The following is a 19,891-nucleotide window of genomic DNA, read 5'->3' on the forward strand; positions in this document are numbered from 1 at the left end:
ATAAACGGGTACTTTTCAGAATGGCAGGCAGTGACTAGTGGGGTGCCGCAGGGTTCAATACTGGGACCCCAGCTATTTACAATATACATTAATGATTTAGATGAAGGAATTGAATGTAATATCTCCAAGTTTGCAGATGACTCTAAGCTGGGTGGCAGTGCAAGCTGCGAGGAGGATGCTAGGAGGCTGCAGGGGGACTTGGACAGGTTAGGTGAATGGGCAAATGCATGCCAATGTGGAAAAGTGTGAGGTTATCTACTTTGGTGGCAAAAACAGGAAGGCAGATTGTTATCTGAATGGTGACAGATTAGTAACAGGGGAGGTACAATGAGACCTGGGTGTCATGGTAGATCAGTCATTGAAGGTAGGCATGCAGGTACAGCAGGCGGTGAAGAAGGCAAATGGTATGTTGGCCTTCATAGCGAGGGGATTTGTGTATCGGAGCAGTGAGGTCTTACTGCAGTTGTACAGGGCCTTGGTGAGGCCACACCTTGAATATTGTCTGCAGTTTTGGTCTCCTAATCTGAGGAAGGACATTCTTGCTATTGAGGGAGTGCAGCGAAGGTTCACCAGACTGATTCCCGGGATGGCAGGACTGACATATGAAGAAAAACTGGATCGACTAGGCTTATATTCACTGGAATTTAGAAGACTGAGAGGGGATCTCTTAGAAACATATAAAATTCTAACGGGATTGATGCAGGAAGAATGTTCCCTATGTTGGGGATGTCCATTACCAGGGGTCACAATCTAAGGATAAGGGGTAAGCCATTTAGGACCAAGATGAGGAGAAACTTCTTCACTCAGAGAGTTGTGAACCTGTGGAATTCTCTACCATAGAAAGTTGTTGATTCCAGTTCGTTAGATATATTCAAAAGGGAGTTAGATGTGGCCCTTACGGTTAAAGGGATCAAGGGGATGGAGAGAAAGCAGGAATGGGGTACTGAAGTTGTATGATCAGCTATGATCATATTGAATGGTGGTGCAGGCTCGAAGGGCCGAATGACCTTCTCCTGCACCTACTTTCTATGGTTCTATGTTTGTCAGTTGCCTCCAGTGTAGCTGCTTGACTTGTTGGATTTAGAAATATCGAAGCATTTTGTGTCAGTTGTTCAAGTCGCCAGTTCTGTTTGTATAATCTTTAGCTGCAGACAAAAATCCTCATTTGACAAATTCACATGCAATATCTTCCAACTACAACCTATGCACATTAGGCAATAATTGAATCAGTCATTTCGGCAACGTTCTGTGAAGCGTTAATTTTGTCAATTGTCCTCCGGATTAGAGATTTTGAGGGTTTCAGTCCTACGCCAGGACTTGAATGCATGATATAGTACTATGAGAGTGCTACATTGTTTAGTGGAGCCATTAAGAGAAAGTCCTGTCTGCCTGTTCAGGTAGTATGTTAGTAGGAAGACGATAGGGTTAGTATTCTGGATGAATGATATCAATTAGACTGTAGGGCTGCCTTCTGATAAACTTGTCTTGTGACCTTGTGAGATGAGCAACAGGATGGAATTACTGCCTTAAACTCACTGAGATATTTGTGTTTTTTATGTAATCTGTTGCTTTATTTTTCTTTGTTCAGTTTTAATTACGAAAAGAATAATTAAAAGAGAGAAATCTCGGACCAATTTTAGTGTGTATAGGTGAGCATTTTGATCCAGTTGTGTTGGGGCAGTGCAGTTAGGCTTTGGAGTTCGTCAATGGAATACGTCTTTGCAAAACTGTGTGCTGCCATTTTCTGGTACAATGTATGGAGTGTGATTTTAGTAGTATAGTCAGTATTAATAACTGTGACACTAACAGTACCAACTCAGGCACAGAACAACTTTAATGCTGTGAAGAAACATCTGGTTTGTAACCATAGTTTTGCTTTGCAATAGCTTTGAGTACAGCTGGCATCATATTTAAATGTTACAGCTAAGGAGAGATGTATTGTTAGCACTCTGGCAGATAATGTGAGCTATCAGTGCCTTGGCTACAAAAAAAAACACCAAATACTAAAGAGCTTGCCTAATAGCTCAGTTTGTAAGTGCACCACCAGCATGGAACTGAGACACACAGACCAGGAAAGTCCCAGATCCGATCCCTGGTCTGGTCTGTGCTGAGCTAGTTGATTTCAGTTGGAGTAGCATTCAGGATGACATAGCTTCAGCACTCCAGGGCTAGGGAGAAGAAATCAGCCGGAGCTGATAATTACTCCGTGACTTCTGCTGGAATATGCTCACGCAAATATCGGGAAGAGAGTAAGACTTACCTGAAATGTCCTAACGCAAGCAAATAGCTTGCTAATGCTTACTGCCTCGGCTTGAAACGGGAAAATGACCAGTTGGGTGAGGTACAAGAGTATGTCCAATGTCAAGGGAACTCTACCCCCCAACATGGGTCTACACCTACAGAAAGGCTGGGAGAAAACTGGAGAGAAGAGAAAAACCTTCGGCCTATTTTCATAACAAAGGTAAAACTGAACCTATTTAAACCATGACAAGTCTTGCTGTTTAAACTGAGTCTGGCTCATTTCAGGTGTGGGACGCTGCAGATGGAACACTGCGCTGCAGTAACGAAGAGGGTTCGTCCGGGATAACAGCGCTGGCATTTATCACAAACAGGTAATAGACTGGATATGTGTCATGAATTTACCCCGTGAATCTTTAGATAACATATTGAAAACCATTCGATGTTTGTTCCAGCAGTGTGATGTAACAGCAGTGTCTAACCAAACCCATTCTCCAGCACAGGCATGTTCTGTTCCATAGGATTGAAAGTACTGCAGTGTCTTGTGACATTTTTATGCTCTAAATTAAAAATGTGATATTGCTCATACTCCATGATGCACCAATAGTCTGACTGCAGCACAGCTTATAGTCAGGCTCTTGTTGAATGTTTTTCCAGCTCCATACATTACCCACACATTTTAAAGATCTGTGAAAAATGGTTTAATTTGGTTGTGTTATAATGAACAAATTAATTTAAATAGCCCCTTTCACAACTTCAGGGCATCCCCCAAAGTGCTTCACAGTCAGTGAAGTATTTTTGAAGTGTAGTCACTGCTGTAATATCGGAAAATAAGTATAAAGCTGTAATAGATTCAGCAAGACTTTGAGGAAAAAAAACTTAGGGATTATTTTGGCCAAAGGGTGCAAACAAGCACTAAATGGGTGCAGTGTTCATAAGCCTGGTTGAAAGTCTGATTTTAGCACACAGTTTTGGTCCTAATTGCTGATTATGATAATTTGAACTTGTCTGGAGGTGCTGAACCAGAAACCTGAGGTTTAGCACTCAAGTGCTGATTAGACACAGTTTTCATGGCACAGTATATGTGGGCCTCTCGCACCCACTTCCATTGAAGGTGTGGAGTGCGCTGGCTGGCACACGAAACATTGCAGATGGCTCGGGGTCCAAGGGAGAGGGTGCACAGGTTCTCGGATATGGTGGAGGAGGTCCAGAGGAAGAGGGATGTCCTGTACCCGCAAAGGGTAAGGATGCCACCTCTTCTATCCCTCATTTCTGCAGCAGCTGATGCTGCTCTGCCTGGACAAACTATTCCTCATCCAGACCAAGGGGGCCCCCTAGCTAGAGGACTCATAAGGTGTTCAATAAGGTGCAATAGCACAGTACTTACTCTTTTTCGATGGAAGTACTCAGAGAATTTCTGGAATAAATGTTGCTCTGGTGTTGGTGAAGTCATGACAAATTGTCTCAGAAAGTCTCCCAATGTGTTTCAGAGATCCTCTTCACATCTCCAACAGCAAAGAATATGAAATGTTGAGTTTCCCTTTAAAAGTAGCACCTGGAATCAAATATCATGCAGCCTCTTTAATGAGTGCTAACAGGCATTTTAAGTGGCAATCAGCTATTTAATGCTTCAACTGCTTTACCAAGTACTAAACGCAGACTAAATCAGCGTTGCAGCTTAAGACGCCATCTTGGCCACCTTGGAGGTTCTTTAACACTTAAAGTATTCACCAAAAATCACCCCCGCCCCCTTGTGCTTAAATAGCACCTAACCATGTCTTTCAGAAATGTTTCAAAGTGCTTTATGTACAATAAATTATTTTGAGGTGCAATATTGTTACGTAGGAAAACATGGCAGGCATATTGCACATAACAAGATCTCTATTATATATTCCCTTTAGACCCATATAAACAGCAATCATATCACCTTTCAACTTTTATCTTTTCCCATTAGAATGTGCCCAATTTACGTAATTTCTCCTCATAATCCAATCCCTCCATCCCTGGTTGCTCTCTTCTGTACCTTTCAATAGCTGAAATATCCTTTTTGTACTGTGGCGACCAGTACTGTACACAGTATTCTAAGTGTGGTTGTTCCGGTGATTTATAAAGTAGCAAGGATTACCTCACTATTTCGGTTCAATTTAATACATCCCAATTGATTTGCTTTACTCACTGCAATAGTTGCAATTTATTGTTAATAAGGATCCACAGAACTGTTCATTTTTCATGCATATATATTTTATTTCCATTTAAGTAATAGTCCCTTCCTGCATTTTTTGTCCCACTTTGCATTTCTCCCCATTGAACTTTATCTGCCACCTATCTGCCCAATTCCCAATTATATTCAAATCCTCCTGTAGTTTAACCTGTTCAGCTTTGGAGTCTACCACCTTCATTAGCTTTGTAGCATCTGCAAATTTAGCCACTGTGTGTGTGACTCCTAGACCCTGCTGGTAACATTCTCCCAGGTTGATGACAATCCCTGGACCACTACCCTCTGGGTTTATTCAGTGAACCAATTACATATCCATTAGAAAATATTTCCACTGATGCCCGCTTTCTTTATTATCAGTACCATCCTTTCTAGAGGAAAGGCCTTCCTCAAATCCAAGTACACCACATACGCTGCCTTATCCCTATCAAGTTCCTTCATAGTGTGTGCGGAAGTTGTTTTTAATTTCTCCATTTAACCACTTTGATCTCAGCTTTGACATTAACCTTCTGCTTCCATATGATGTATCTTAACCTGCAGCCTTTCCTAGAAATCCTGCAAAGTGGTGGCTGATGTGCAACGGTCACCACGCGTTAAAAAAATCCACACACAGGCATCTTCCACCCCCTCAATTGGAGTTCAGGATTGAAACATCTGTGAACTCTTGTGGAAGTAAGTCATCCTTGTTCGAGGGACCGCCTATGACTAATGCACTACTGGTATCTCCACTATTCAACCTTAGCCTGATGCATTCCACAGATAGTGTTAGCCATACCATGACTGAGTTTAGCCTGGTCTAACACAACTATTATTTTGTATGATAACCAGCTGTGGTTCATTTTTTAACTTAAAAGTGCTTGCAGATTACTTCAAAGTATTAAAGACTTTAATGCTCATCAATACTGTTAAATCAACCATTTATATCTCACGACAGAATGGGGGTGGGGGTGGTGGCAGATAAGTGGTATATTGTATCATACAATCGGATGGGCCAGTATGTAAACATATACTTACTGCTACCACATCAGAACATGAAAATTACTATGTGTGTATACATACATTCTAGATTCTGGAACGGTTCTCGGGGATTGGAAGGTAGCAAATGTGACCCCACTGTTTAAGAAAGGAGGGAGAGAGAAAACGGGGAACTACAGACCTGTTAGTCTGACATCAGTAATAGGGCAAATAATAGAATCTATTATTAAGAATATGGTAACAGGGCACTTAGAAAATAATACGATTGGTCAGAGTCAACAAGGATTTATGAAAGGAAAATCATGTTTGACAAAGCAGAGTTTTTTGAGGTTGTAACTAGCAGAATAGATAAAGGGGAACCAATGGATGTGGTGATTTGAATTTTCAGAAGGCATTCGATAAGGTGCCACACAAGAGGCTATTAAACAAAATTAGGGCTTATGGAATTGGGGGTAATATGTTAGCATGAATTGAGGATTGGTTAACGCACAGAAAATAGAGAGTAGGAATAAACGGGTAATTTTTGGGTTGGTAGGCTGCAACTAGTGGGGTACCACAAGGATCGATGCTTGGGCCTCAGCTATTCACAATCTATATCAGTGATTTGGATGAGGGGAATAAATGTACTTATTCAAATTTGCTGCTGATACAAAGCTAGGTGGGAATGTAAGTTGTGAGGAGGATGCAAAGAGGCTTCAGGGGGATATAGACAGGCCATGTGAGTGGGCAAGAACATGGCAAATGGAATTATGGGCCCAAGTTTCCACATGATTTGCGCCTGATTTTTAGGAGCAACTGATGGAGAACGGACTATCTTAGAATTTGCAATTCTCCACATTTTTTTTCTGCAGTTCTAGTCAGGTAGAACAGTTCTACTTTGGAACAGAATTTTTTCTTCAAAAGGGGGCATGTCTGGCCACTGACGTCTGATTTGAAAGTTTCCACAGTGAAAACGTACTCCAAACTAAAGTAGAATGGAGCAAGTGAATATTTTTGTAGAACTGAAAAAACCTGTTCTACACATTAAAAAATCAGACGCAGGTTACAAATCAGGCGTCCAGAACGAGGTGGGGGGAAGGGAACTCATTAAATTCTACAATCAATCCTTATTATACAAATATTATACAAATAAATCCAACCTGAATAAACATTTATAAGCAAAGAAAAGATTAAATAAACCATCTTCCTACCTGTGTGAAAGTGCTTCAGCCAGGAAGAATAGTGCAGCAAGCCTCACAAAACGAGGGTGCTGAAAGAACGCGGGCGGGCGGGAGGAGGGAGCCGACCGAATGCGGGCGGGGGAGGGGAGGAGGGAGCCGACCGAACGCGGGCGGGGGAGGGGAGGAGGGAGCCGACCGAACGCGGGCTGGGGGGGGGGGGAGCCGACCGAACGCGGGCCGGGGGGGGGGGGGAGCCGACCGAACGCGGGCGGGGGAGGGGAGGAGGGAGCCGACCGAACGCGGGCCGGGGGGGGGGGGGGGGGGGGAGCCGACCGAACGCGGGCGGGGGAGGGGAGGAGGGAGCCGACCGAACGCGGGCGGGGGAGGGGAGGAGGGAGCCGACCGAACGCGGGCGGGGGAGGGGAGGAGGGAGCCGACCGAACGCGGGCGGGGGAGGGGAGGAGGGAGCCGACCGAATGCGGGCGGGGGAGGGGAGGAGGGAGCCGACCGAACGCGGGCGGGGGAGGGGAGGAGGGAGCCGACCGAACGCGGGCCGGGGGGGGGGAGCCGACCGGGCGGGGGAGGGGAGGAGGGAGCCGACCGAACGCGGGCGGGGGGGGAGGAGGGAGCCGACCGAATGCGGGCGGGGGAGGGGAGGAGGGAGCCGACCGGGCGGGGGTGGGGAGGAGGGAGCCGACCGAACGCGGGCCGGGGGGGGGGGGGGGAGGGGAGGAGGGAGCCGACCGAACGCGGGCGGGGGTGGGGAGGAGGGAGCCGACCGAACGCGGGCCGGGGGGGGGGGGGGGAGGGGAGGAGGGAGCCGACCGAACGCGGGCGGGGGTGGGGAGGAGGGAGCCGACCGAACGCGGGCGGGGGCGGGGAGGAGGGAGCCGACCGAATGGGGGGAGGAGGGAGCCGACCAAACGCGGGCCGGGGGGGGAGGAGGGAGCCGACCGAACGCGGGCGGGGGTGGGGAGGAGGGAGCCGACCGAACGCGGGCGGGGGTGGGGAGGAGGGAGCCGACCGAACGCGGGCGGGGGTGGGGAGGAGGGAGCCGACCGAACGCGGGCGGGGGCGGGGAGGAGGGAGCCGACCGAATGGGGGGAGGAGGGAGCCGACCAAACGCGGGCCGGGGGGGGAGGAGGGAGCCGACCGAATGCGGGCGGGGGGGGTGGGGGGAAGGAGGGAGCCGACTGAACGCGGGGGAGGGAGCCGACCGAATGCAGGAGGGAGGGAGGGAGCCAACCGAACGTGGGGGGGGGGGAGGGAAGGGAGCCGACCGAACGCGGGGGGGGGGTGGGGGAAGGGAGCCGACCGAACGCAGGGGGGGGGGGGGAAAGGGAGCCGACCGAATGCGGGCGGGAGGGAGGGAGCCGACCGAACGCGGGAGGGAGGGAGGAGGGAGCCGACCGAACGCGGGAGGGAGGGAGCCTACCGAACGCGGGGGTGGGGAGGGAGGGAGCCGACCGAACGCGGGGGAGGGAATGGAGCCGTTCCAGACGGCTGGCGGGAAAGAGAGAAGGCTGCAGGAAGCCTCAGAAATTGAGGAGTCATTTCCCGACGGCAAAAGGGAGAGGTCGTGGGAAACGGCTGCCTCAACTTTCTGAGGCTTCCTGCACCCTTCTCACTGCTACAAGAAGCCTCTGTGCTGATGGCAATGTACTTTTATTAAAAAATGTTCAAAAACTAAACAGCTACAAAGAAGTACAAAAATGGCCGAGTGCCAATGTTTTTTTCACACTGAGCATGCGCGAACGATCCAACGCACACGTGCAGCGTTGCCGGCAGGAGAAAAAACAAATTTAAATAGTACCCGCCCCCTCCCACTTACAAAATTGGCGCGAGTGTAGGCTCTGCCCCCCGGGCGCCGCGCCAAGCAGACAAGGAGCTGCAAAGCGCTCCAGAATCGCTCGTTTTTTTTCCGGCTCCGTTTTAGGTGCGAAAAACGGGCGCCCAGCTCGGAGGGGCGCCCATTTTTTATCATGTGGAAACTTGGGCCCATAATGTGGAGAAATGTGAAGTTATCCACTTTGGTAGGAAAAATAGAAAAGCAGAGTATTTTTTAAATAGTGAAAGACTGGGAAATGTTGGTCAGAGGAACCTGGGTCTGCACTGAAAGTTAACATGCAGGTACAGCAAGTAATTAAGAAAGCAAAAGGTGTGCTGGCCTTTATTACAAGAGGATTTGAGTTGAAGAGTAAAGATGTCTTACTGCAATTATATAGGGCCCTGATGAGACCGCACCTGGTACAGTTAAGTACAGTTTTGGTCTCCTTACCTAAGGAAGGATATACCTTCCATAGAGGGAGTGCAACAAAGGTTCACCAGACTGATTCCAGGCATTCTCCATAGAGATATTGAGTAGACTAAATCTATACTCTCCAGAGTTTAGAAGAATGAGAGGTGATCTCATTGAAACATACAAAATTCTTCCAGGGCTTGACAAGGTAGATGCAGGGAGGATGTTTCCTCTGGCTGGGGAGTCTAGAACCAGGGATCACAGTCTCAGAATAAGGGGTTGGCCATTTAGGACTGAGATGAGGAGAAATTTCTTCACTCAGAGAGTTGTGAATCTTTGAAATTCTCTACCCTGAGGACTGTGGAAGCTCAGTCGTTAAGTATATTCAAGACAGAGAGCGATAGATTTTTGGATATTAAGGGAATCCGGGGATATGGGGATAGTGCAAGCAAGCAGAGTTGAGGTAGATCAGCCATGATGTCATTGAATGGTGGAGCAGGCTCGAGGGGCCAAATGGCTGACTCCTGCTCTTATGTTCTTATACATAAGATGTTTGTTTGTGCTCAACAAAGTAACTCAGCTTTCTCTTACAGAATTGTTGCTGCAAGATTGAATGGCTCCTTAGATTTTTATTGTTTAGACACCAATAAAACCTGTAACCAGCTGCAGTACCGAGGTAAATCAAAGATATTTATTTGAAATGAATTTCTCTCGTGTTTCTAATCCTCCCCTGAAGCTGATATGGCACTGTACCTTGTCCAAGATATCATTTTCCAGTGTTAACTGTGGGTTGCGAGTACCCCAACTAATCCTGAGTCTAAAGCACATTGGGTGATGATCAGGAGCAAATTAATAAAAGGTGCCAATTATTCCATTCTTTACTAATTGCTGCCAACAGCTCATTGACATGTAATGCACTTTCAAAATTGCAATCCTTAAATACATAGTTCTCTCAGCATTTTTAAAAATCAGTATTGTAAATAACTATCAACACAAAATCTGTATATTAAACCTGTAATAAACCTGATCAGCAATTAAATGAACCCATTTTTAAAATAAGTTATGGAAAATTGCAAAAGAGCCAGTGAACACTGATTTCTTTTACAACCCTGTTCTTCTATATGTCCTTCCGTTGTCCAATTCCATCAATGGTGGCAGAGCCTTTAAACATGACACTGCTGTGCTCTGCAATTCCCTTTCTAGATCTCAATGTCTTGTCATATCTCTCGACACTTTTAAAATCCTCTTCAAACCTGCCTTTTAAATGTGCCTTCAGCTCCTTTCTCCAATCTTACTGCCAAACTGCTGCTTGATGTATTCTTTACCTAGCTAGTTTGTAAAGAAATTGGAGACATTTTGCTATGTTAAAGTTGCTATGTACATGCAAGTTGTTAAATCATACTTGGAACACTAACTCTATAGTCTGACCTTTTGTTCAGGAACACCCAACAGGTCCAGCTTCCCATCATCACCAGTTTTCAACAATGATGACCTCATAGTTTGTCAGTTGACCCACATGGTTCCTTGTGCACATCAAAAGCCCATCACAGTACTGAAAGCTGCTGCCGGCCGTGTGGTGACAGGGAGTCAGGACCATACACTCAGAGTGAGTATAATTCAATTACATTTAAAATGATGATCGTGTTAGCTTGGTGACACTCTCACATCTGGGTGAAAGTTTCATGCCTTATTGCAGGAATTAAGTGCATAATTTGGGCTGTCACTCCTCTGCAGCACTGAGGAAGTGCTGCATTTTGCGATTTCCCATGCTGTCCATTCAGGTCGACATTAAAACCATCATGGGGAGACAGAGTTGGTAAGCTGTGTGGATGAGATCAAATAAGTCAAAGGGATGCCTTCATCCAAACATTTCTTGTGATCTTGTTGGTAATATAATTTAAGATATATCGATGAAAAGAAATGTATCCCTTCAACATCTAAATGGAGAAAGAAAAGCTTAATGTGCTAATGAAGATGCCCATCAACTATCAACTTATGTTTCCCTTTTGTATACTGATTGACCAGTTGTGCATTTCCAAAAATGTTCTGCTTTACCTAAAAGGAAGTGCAATTCTTCGCTTCTGTTGATAAATACTGGACATCTAGAACCTAAAGATGGCAGGTAATCCAGTGAAAGTCCTTTCTCCAAGCTGAAGTCTATTGTGTACCTGATAAGGAGATGCTGAGAATTGGGATGTTACCTGGACGCTGGTTATGAGAGCATGCACTCACTTATCCAGGCTTTGGTGCCTATCTTGATTGGTGTGCAGAGAGACACAGATGCTGCTGAAGCTCTGTACCTCCAACTGGCAGTACCATCATTTGACTGAGGATGGTCAGTGTCCATATTGTAGTTAGGAAAATGATACTTGCACATTTTATGGTGAGTTGTTATCCATATTGTTACAAGAACATAAGAATTAAGAGCAGGAGTAGCCATTCAGCCCCTCCATCCTGTTCCACCATTCAATAAGATCATGGCTGATCTTCTACCTCAACTTCACTTTCCTGCACTGTCCCCATATCCCTTGGTACCCTTAATATTCAAAAATCTATCGATCTCAGTCTTAAGTATACTCAAAGACTGAACTTCCACAGCCCTGTGCGGTAGAGAATTCCAAAGATTCACCACCCTCTGAGTGAAGAGGTTTCTCCTCGTCTCAGTCCTAAATGACCAACCCCTTATTCTGAGACTGTGACACCTGGTTCTAGACTCCCCAGCCAGAGGAAACATCTTCCCTGCATCTACCCTGTCAATCCCTGTAAGAATTTTGTATGTTTCAATGAGATTACCTCTCATTCTTCTAGATGCTAGAGAATATAGGCTGGACTTTCGGCTCATTTGCGCCTCGTTTAGTGCCCTGGCAGGGCGTGAAATGCTGTTTTTGGGCATAATGCCGAGCGTCCAGGTTTTAGCACCTGGCAGTAAATTTGGCTACTGATTTGCGATGGCGCAAAAACTTACCGCCCCACCGTCCATTTTGACTGCGATCATGACGTCAATCATCATGCAACGCTACGCTAGCGCCCCGGATGGAATATTTGGCCCTTACGCCTCATTTAATGCCCGCCCCAGTAAACACTTGATAAAACCAGGCGGTCCCAGGGTGCGGCAGGCGGTATTGGCAGCATTTTTAAATAGAGGGATGAAGATCCTCAATCGCAGGTTACATTGACAACAACGGTTGCGCACATAACGCTACGTGAAGCTCTGACTTGCAAACTTCACTTTTGTCTGCCATTACAGTGCCCTTTCAACTTCAGTGAGAAAATATTACGGGAGCATTACTAGTTTGCCAGCGCATCACGCTGGTTGCTATTGCCAGATGGCGTCAAGCTAGAAGAAGAGCTCTTGACCATATCTGCCCACGGATGAAGAGAGGCCGAAGATGTCCGGGGAGGAGGCCTCACTACCCACAGGTTAACAGGCGCCAACATCATACCTCCAGCTCTTTGAGCAGCAGTGTGTGAGAAGGCTGCGCTGACTAAAGGAAATGCTGACAGAGATATGCCATCTCCTACAGGCAGACCGATGCCTGGACTGCTCTGGAGGCAGCCTTCAATACACACCTCAGCAGGTCTGGTGTGCTGCATGCTACACGCTGCACAACATGAGGGGCTAGGCATTGCCAGTGGGGATTGCATTTCCACCTCAGGAGGAGGAGGATGACGGAGTAGAGCCTGGCGAGGCCCCCATTGGATAGCCATGGGGGAGGCAGCGTGAAGATGCTGCCGGACCAAGAGTCACACGTCGCCAACTTGTAATGGACTGGCTCTCCTAAATGGAGGAAACTGAGGGATGGAGCTAATACTAGACATGCTATGTGCCCCCAAAAAGGCACATCTGCGGTCAAAGTTGGAATGGTGCATAAGACACCAATAGCAAATGATGATTCATATATTTTACTGCAACAAAGTCACAAAAACTCCTCCCCCCCCCCCCCCAAAAAAAAATAAAACTATACAATATACAACATTATGTTGCAGGGCACTAAACAACAATGAAATTCAGCCCTATAGGCCTAGTCTAGTCAATCTCTCCTGATAGGACAATCCCCCCATCCCAGGAATCAGTCTGGCGAACCTTCGTTGCACTCCCTCAATGACAAGTATATCCTTCCTTAGGTAAGGAGACCAAAACTGGTGCGGTCTCACCAGAGCCCTATATAATTGCAATAAGATGTCTTTACACTCGTATTAAAATCCTCTTGTAATAAAGGCCAACATACTATTTGCTTTCTTAATTGCTTGCTGTACCTGCATGTTAACGTTCAGTGATCCGTGTACAAGGACACCCAGGTCCCTCTGAACACCAACATTTCCCAATCTCTCACCACTTAAAAAATACTCTGCTTTTCTATTTTTCCTACCAAAGTGGATAACTTCACATTTCTCCACATTATATTCCATTTGCCATGTTCTTGCCCATTCACTTAGCCTGTCTATATCCCCTTGGAGCCTCTTTGCATCCTCTTTACAACTTACATTCCCACCTAGCTTTATATCATCAGCAAACTTGAATATACAGGTTGTACATCTCTAGTCCAGGACTCTTGCATCCGGAAACATCTGTGGTTTGGCATTAGTTGGGCCTGCGGTAGAGGAGGGTTTATTTTTTTTAAGTTTTGATCGGCTGCAATGGCTGATTAGTCAGTGTGCTTGGCAATCAGCTGGGAGCGTCTGTCAGCCAGTGAGTGCGTGTGCGGGTACTGAGGGAGCTGCTCACAGGCTGCCGTGGCACGCACTCACACATACAGGAGCCCGGGCGTGGTCTACTGGTAAGCGAGACCTCCCGTGGTTTGGGAAATTCTTTGTACCGTTGATACAAATCATTGATACAGATTATGAATAGCTGGGCCCCAAGCACCGATCCTTGTAGCACCCCACTAGTTACAGCCTGCCAACCCGAAAATGACCCGTTTATTCCTACTCTCTATTTCCTGTCAGTTAACCAATCCTCAATCCATGCTAGTATATTACCCACAATCCCATGAGCCCTAATTTTGTTTAATAACCTGTTGTGTGGCACCTTATCGAATGCCTTCTGAAAATCCAAGTACACCACATCCACTGCTTTCTCTTTATCTATTCTACAACCTTAAAAAACTCAGAACAGATTTGTCAAACGTGATTGCCCTTTCATAAATCTGTGTTGACTCTGCCCAATCCTTTTATTATTTTCCAAGTTACCTGTTACCACATCCTTAATAATAGATTCTAGCATTTTCCCTACGACTGATGTCAGGCTAACTGGTCTGTAGTTCCACCAATTGTGGGGTTACATTAGCTAACTTCCAATCTGCGGGAACCGTTCGAGCACCTATGGAATTTTGGAAGATGACAACCAATGCATTGATTATCTCTATAGCCACCTCTTTCAAACACCTAGGATGTAGACCATCTGGTCCAGGGGATTTATCGGCTTTCAGTCCCATTAATTTCTCCAGTACTATATTTTTACTATTACTAATTTCTTGCAGTTCCTCATTCTCGCTAGACTATTCTCTACTATTTCCGGGAGGTTTTTTGTGTCATCCATGAAGACAAGTAAAAAGTATTTGTTTAATTTCTCTGCCATTCCCTTATTCCCCATTACAATTTCTCCTGTCTCAGCCTGTAAGGGACCCACATTTACTTTCGTTAATCTTTTCCTTTTTACATGCCACAGAAGCTTTAACTGTCTGTTTTAAAGTCACTTGCTAGTTTACTCTCATACTCTATTTTTCCTTTCTTTATCAATTTTTTGGTCCTCCTTTGCTGAATTCTAAAATCCTCCCAATCGTCAGCCTTTCTGCTCTTTTTGGCAACATTTTAAGCCTCTTCCTTTGAACTAATACTGTCTTTAACTAAGCTTGTTAACCGTTGTTGGACCACTTTTCCTGTGTGATTTTTGTGCCTTAAAGGGATGTATGTTTGTTATAAATTATGCAGCTCAGAGAAGGTTCACTAGGTTGATTCCTGAGATGAATGGGTTGACATATGTAGAAAGGTTGAGTAGGTTGGGCCTATACTCATTGGAGTTCAAAAGAATGAGAGATGATCTTATTGAAACATATAAGATAATGAGGGGGCTTGACATGTTAGATGCAGGATGCATATTTCCACTCATGGGGGAATCTAGAATTTGGGGGCATAGTTTCAGAATAAGGGGTCGCCCATTTAAGACTGAGATCAGAAGGAATTTCTTGTCCCAGAGGGTTGTAAATCTATGGAATTTTCAGCCCGGAGAGCTGTGGAGGTTGGGTCATTGAATATATTTAAGGCGGAGATAGACAGATTTTTGAGCGATAAGGGAGTAAAGGGTTATGGGGAGTGGGCAGGGAAGTGAAGCTGAGTCCATGATCAGATCAGCCATGATCTTATTGAATGCCGGAGCAGGTTCGAGGGGCCAAATGGCCTACTCCTATTTCTTATGTTCTTATGTATGCACCCAATGAACAGCGCAGGTAGCGCAGGCTGTATGCAACAATCATTTAAAACAACAGGAAGCACAAATTTACGGTGCTTCCTGAATCACAATGAACAGACGCGAGTTAATCGTGTACTGTGATCCCCACTTCTGTTTTCGGGGGTTAGCCAATTTAACCCCCATCGGGTTTTAATCCAGTGCTGTACTAGTTACGTCTTGAGTTGCTGCAGGGTGTAAACAATCTCATAAGTAGAAAATGAACTTGGGAATTATATTACATTTTTTCTCACCTGAGCATGATGGGCATGTTTGAATCTTATAAATGAATAGGATAAATTTTAATGTTCCATTTTACATCGATAAGATCAGATGTCAGGGATATTGCGTCCTTTTGGAACTTGGATAAACTGGGGCTGTTTGTCTCCAGCCAAATGAAGAAAATGAGTGCATTTGGCCAATACAGTCTACTGATAATTAAAAGTTATCAAGGGTATGGAGAAAATGGAGTTGAGGTGTACCAATCAGCCACGATCTAATTAAACGGCAGAACAGGCTCGAGGGACTGAATGGACTACTCCTGTTCTTATGTGCTAGAAAATGTGAATTATCCAATATTTTAACTAGACAATGTAAATGCAGGTACAGCGTCGTGAATCCAAAACCCTCAGGATCACGGCCATTCCAGATTCTGGGCTTTTCCGGACTTTCGATTGTCTTTCTGACGTCTTGAATCTGGAAACACCCGAGCCCAGATTTGTGTATTTCCAGATTTCAGAACATCAGAAAGGGTCGGGGGGGGGCTGTTTGGGCAGACTGGCCCTGTCGAGTAGGGAGTCGAGCGGGGCCCTGCCGAGGAACTGTTTCGGCTGGCCCCATCGAGTTGGGTGTCCGATGGGGCCCCGTCGTGGAGGAGCTGTTCTGGCAAGGCCCTGTCGATGAGGTCGTCGGGTGGGGCCCCGCCGAGGAGGAGCTGTTCATGCGGGGCTCCACCATGGAGGAGCTGTTTGGGCAGGCCCCATCGAGGAGGAGGTGTTCGGGCAGCGGCGGTGGGCGAGGCAAGCGGCGGCGAGGCTCGAGGTCAGGCAGTGGCGGGGCCCCAGGGTCGGCGGGTCCGGATTCCGGAATATTTTACAGATTCCGGACGACCCTTCCACCGATTGGTCCAGATTCTGGAACATTCCGGATATTCGGTTTTCGACGCTGCACCTGTAACACAGCAAAGTGAGAATTTTGTGCTAAAAGATAAAAAATAAGATCATTTGAATTAAGCAACTTTGAATTTTGAAGACTCGATTGTACATTGTTGCAGTGCGCTGCTTACTGAGCTTCATTTTATTTTACAGATATATCGGCTTGAGGACTCCTGTTGTCTATATACTTTGCAGGGTCACTCAGGAGGGATCACAGCAGTTTATATGGACCAGGTACCGTTGCATGTAACCAAAAGTACTTTGCTAAGGACAGCAAAACATTAGTGATCCAGCTAGAGTCTGGTATTAATTCTGTATGCACTGTGTAAAATTAGACACTGATATATGATTGGGAGCACTATACAGTTTGTGAACACACATTTCAACAATTGTTGCAAATATTTTCATGTGGTAGAGAAATGAATCCAGGAGTTGACAAAGCCCACACAACTTCTCCTGGCTTAAATACCTGCTTCTTGACTTGGCTCTGAATCAGAAGGTCATGGGTTCAACATTGCAGAGAACACATGATCTAAGTTAACACTTCAATGCACTATTGAAGGAATTCTGCAATGTCCGAGGTGCATTTTTCATAAGAGACTTTAAACCAAGGCACCATCTGCCGTTCTCATGTTGATGTAAAAGATCCAATAGCATTAATCAAAGAAGTGTTCTCCTCATATCCTGGCCTACATTACTCCCTCAACTTGCTTTGTGCAAACTGGCTGCTGTGTTTGCCTAAAAAAACAATAGTGACTACACTTGAAAAGTAACTAATGCGAGGGTAAACCTATCAGGAAAAGATGACCAGGTTGGGTCTCTTTTCTCTTGAAAAGAGAATACTCAAGGGTGACCTAATAGAGGCCTTTAAAATGATGAACAGTTTTGATGGAGTAGATACAGAGAGAGTGTTCCCATTTTTGGGGAAGACCAAAACTAGATGCCGTCAATATAAGATAGTCACCAAGAAATCAAATAGGGAATTCAGAGGGAGCTTCTTTACCCAGAAAGTGGTGAGAATGTGGAACTCGCTACCACAGGGAGTGGTTGAAGCGAATAGTATAGATGCATTTTAAGGTGATGCTAGATAAACATATGAGGGAGAAGGGGTTATGCTGATAGTTAGATGAGGAAAGATGAGAGGAGGCTTGAGTGAGGTATTAATGATGTCATGGACTGTTTCTGTGCTGTATATCCTGTATAATCCTATGTAATTGGTTGTAAAGTACTGTGGAACATCCTGAGGAAGTAATAACTGCTATATAAAAGCAAGTTTTTCCTTTCTATGTGTACATATGTTTACCCAGATAACAGTATGCACCTCTAGAGAATTTCAATATGTCCTTCTCAAGGGCAACTAGGGATGGGCAATAAATGCTGGCCTTACCAGTGATGCACCATATCCTATGAACAAATATATAAAAAAATGTATTGAGATATAAACAAGTTATGTATGATTGAATTGCCATTTTTAAAAAGTTCTTGTGCTCTTCCTGCACTATGCTCCTGAGTTCCTTGATCTCTACCAGGAGATGAATAAGCAGCCCAGTGCTGACTTTCCCTCTTACCAGTCAAAACTTTCACTCAGCACAGTGGTGCAGTATGGTCGAACTTTGCTCAGTGCTTGAAATTATCGGTGAGTTGCAGGGGCGGGAAGGGAAAAACAAAGGCTTTAATTTATGTAGTACCTTATTATGTGTCAGAAGCATCTCATTGCCCTTCACGTAGTGAATTTATTTAAAGTGCAGTGACTGTTGTCATTATGTAGGTAAACACAGCAGCCATTTCACACAAAATAAGATCCCACTGTCAATGAGATGAATGGCTAATTAATCTTTTTCTGATGCCATTGCTCGTGGAAGTGATGTTATCCAGGCTTTTTAAGAGCCACTAAAACATCCAGAAGGACAGCACCTCCAACAATGCAACACTCATTCAGTACTGCACTGGAGTCTTAACTGATCTGCTTTGTGAGAAAATGAATCATCAACATCCTGCTCTTGCTTACGTCCAAGCAACCAATGGCATCAATAACTGCATGGGAATTCAACACTACATGATCCGAGGGACCAGCAAGGGAACAAAATAGGGATGATAGTAACCTACTCTCATAAGATGGTTGTCAACATTTGCAAGTTGTGCAGGTTTCCTTTATGAACGTGACTCACATAATAAATTCAAATGCAGCTTTCTACGTGTTTAAATTTCTTGCAGTGAATTTCAAACATTTAATAAAAACTGTTGACTATTGGTGAATTTGTACCATCTCATGAGAGTAGGTTATCATATCTCTCCTTTCTTTGGTTTTCTTGCGTTACTTGTGCCACCTCAGTCATGTGTTCTATGAGTGAATTATGGGCATTGGCAAGGCTATAGTACTTTCTTTCGACTTGCAAAGGACTGATTTAAGAGTAGAAGTTGTTCAGCATGAGATAATCGGGGTCTCGGTGCTGTCTGTAGGATTGCCGTCAGCTTTAATGATTTAGACGAGGGGATTAAATGCAGTATCTCCAAATTTGCGGATGATACTAAGTTGGGTGGCAGTGTGAGCTGCGAGGAGGATGCTATTAGGCTGCAGAGTGACTTGGATAGGTTAGGTGAGTGGGCAAATGCATGGCAGATGAAGTATAATGTGGATAAATGTGAGGTTATCCACTTTGGTGGTAAAAACAGAGAGACAGACTATTATCTGAATGGTGACAGATTAGGAAAAGGGAAGGTGCAACGAGACCTGGGTGTCATGGTACATCAGTCATTGAAGGTTGGCATGCAGGTACAGCAGGCGGTTAAGAAAGCAAATGGCATGTTGGCCTTCATAGCGAGGGGATTTGAATACAGGGGCAGGGAGGTGTTGCTACAGTTGTACAGGGCCTTGGTGAGGCCACACCTGGAGTATTGTGTACAGTTTTGGTCTCCTAACTTGAGGAAGGACATTCTTGCTATTGAGGGAGTGCAGCGAAGGTTCACCAGACTGATTCCCGGGATGGCGGGACTGACCTATCAAGAAAGATTGGATCAACTGGGCTTGTATTCACTGGAGTTCAGAAGAATGAGAGGGGACCTCATAGAAACGTTTAAAATTCTGACGGGTTTAGACAGGTTAGATGCAGAAAGAATGTTCCCAATGTTGGGGAAGTCCAGAACCAGGGGTCACAGTCTGAGGATAAGGGGTAAGTCATTTAGGACCGAGATGCGGAGGAACTTCTTCACCCAGAGAGTGGTGAACCTGTGGAATTCTCTACCACAGAAAGTTATTGAGGCCAATTCACTAAATATATTCAAAAGGGAGTTAGATGAAGTCCTTACTACTCGGGGGATCAAGGGTTATGGCGAGAAAGCAGGAAGGGGGTACTGAAGTTTCATGTTCAGCCATGAACTCATGAATGGCGGTGCAGGCTAGAAGGGCTGAATGGCCTGCTCCTGCACCTATTTTCTATGTTTCTATGTTTATCAACTTACTCAGTT

At 45.3% G+C, this 19,891-nt stretch overlaps 1 protein-coding gene across 1 annotated transcript in view; it reads left to right on the forward strand.

The window, feature by feature from the left end:
* Positions 1-19,891, forward strand: part of scap (SREBF chaperone) — a 261,047-nt gene that overhangs the window by 233,997 nt on the left and 7,159 nt on the right. The window contains exons 18-21 of the mRNA XM_070895010.1: positions 2,527-2,612; positions 9,421-9,503; positions 10,267-10,433; positions 16,580-16,660. Of these exons, the coding sequence (XP_070751111.1) occupies positions 2,527-2,612; positions 9,421-9,503; positions 10,267-10,433; positions 16,580-16,660 (417 nt within the window). The remainder of the gene's footprint in view (positions 1-2,526; positions 2,613-9,420; positions 9,504-10,266; positions 10,434-16,579; positions 16,661-19,891) is intronic.

Source organism: Pristiophorus japonicus, chromosome 1 (genome assembly GCF_044704955.1).
Source record: "Pristiophorus japonicus isolate sPriJap1 chromosome 1, sPriJap1.hap1, whole genome shotgun sequence".
NCBI lineage: Eukaryota > Metazoa > Chordata > Chondrichthyes > Pristiophoridae > Pristiophorus > Pristiophorus japonicus.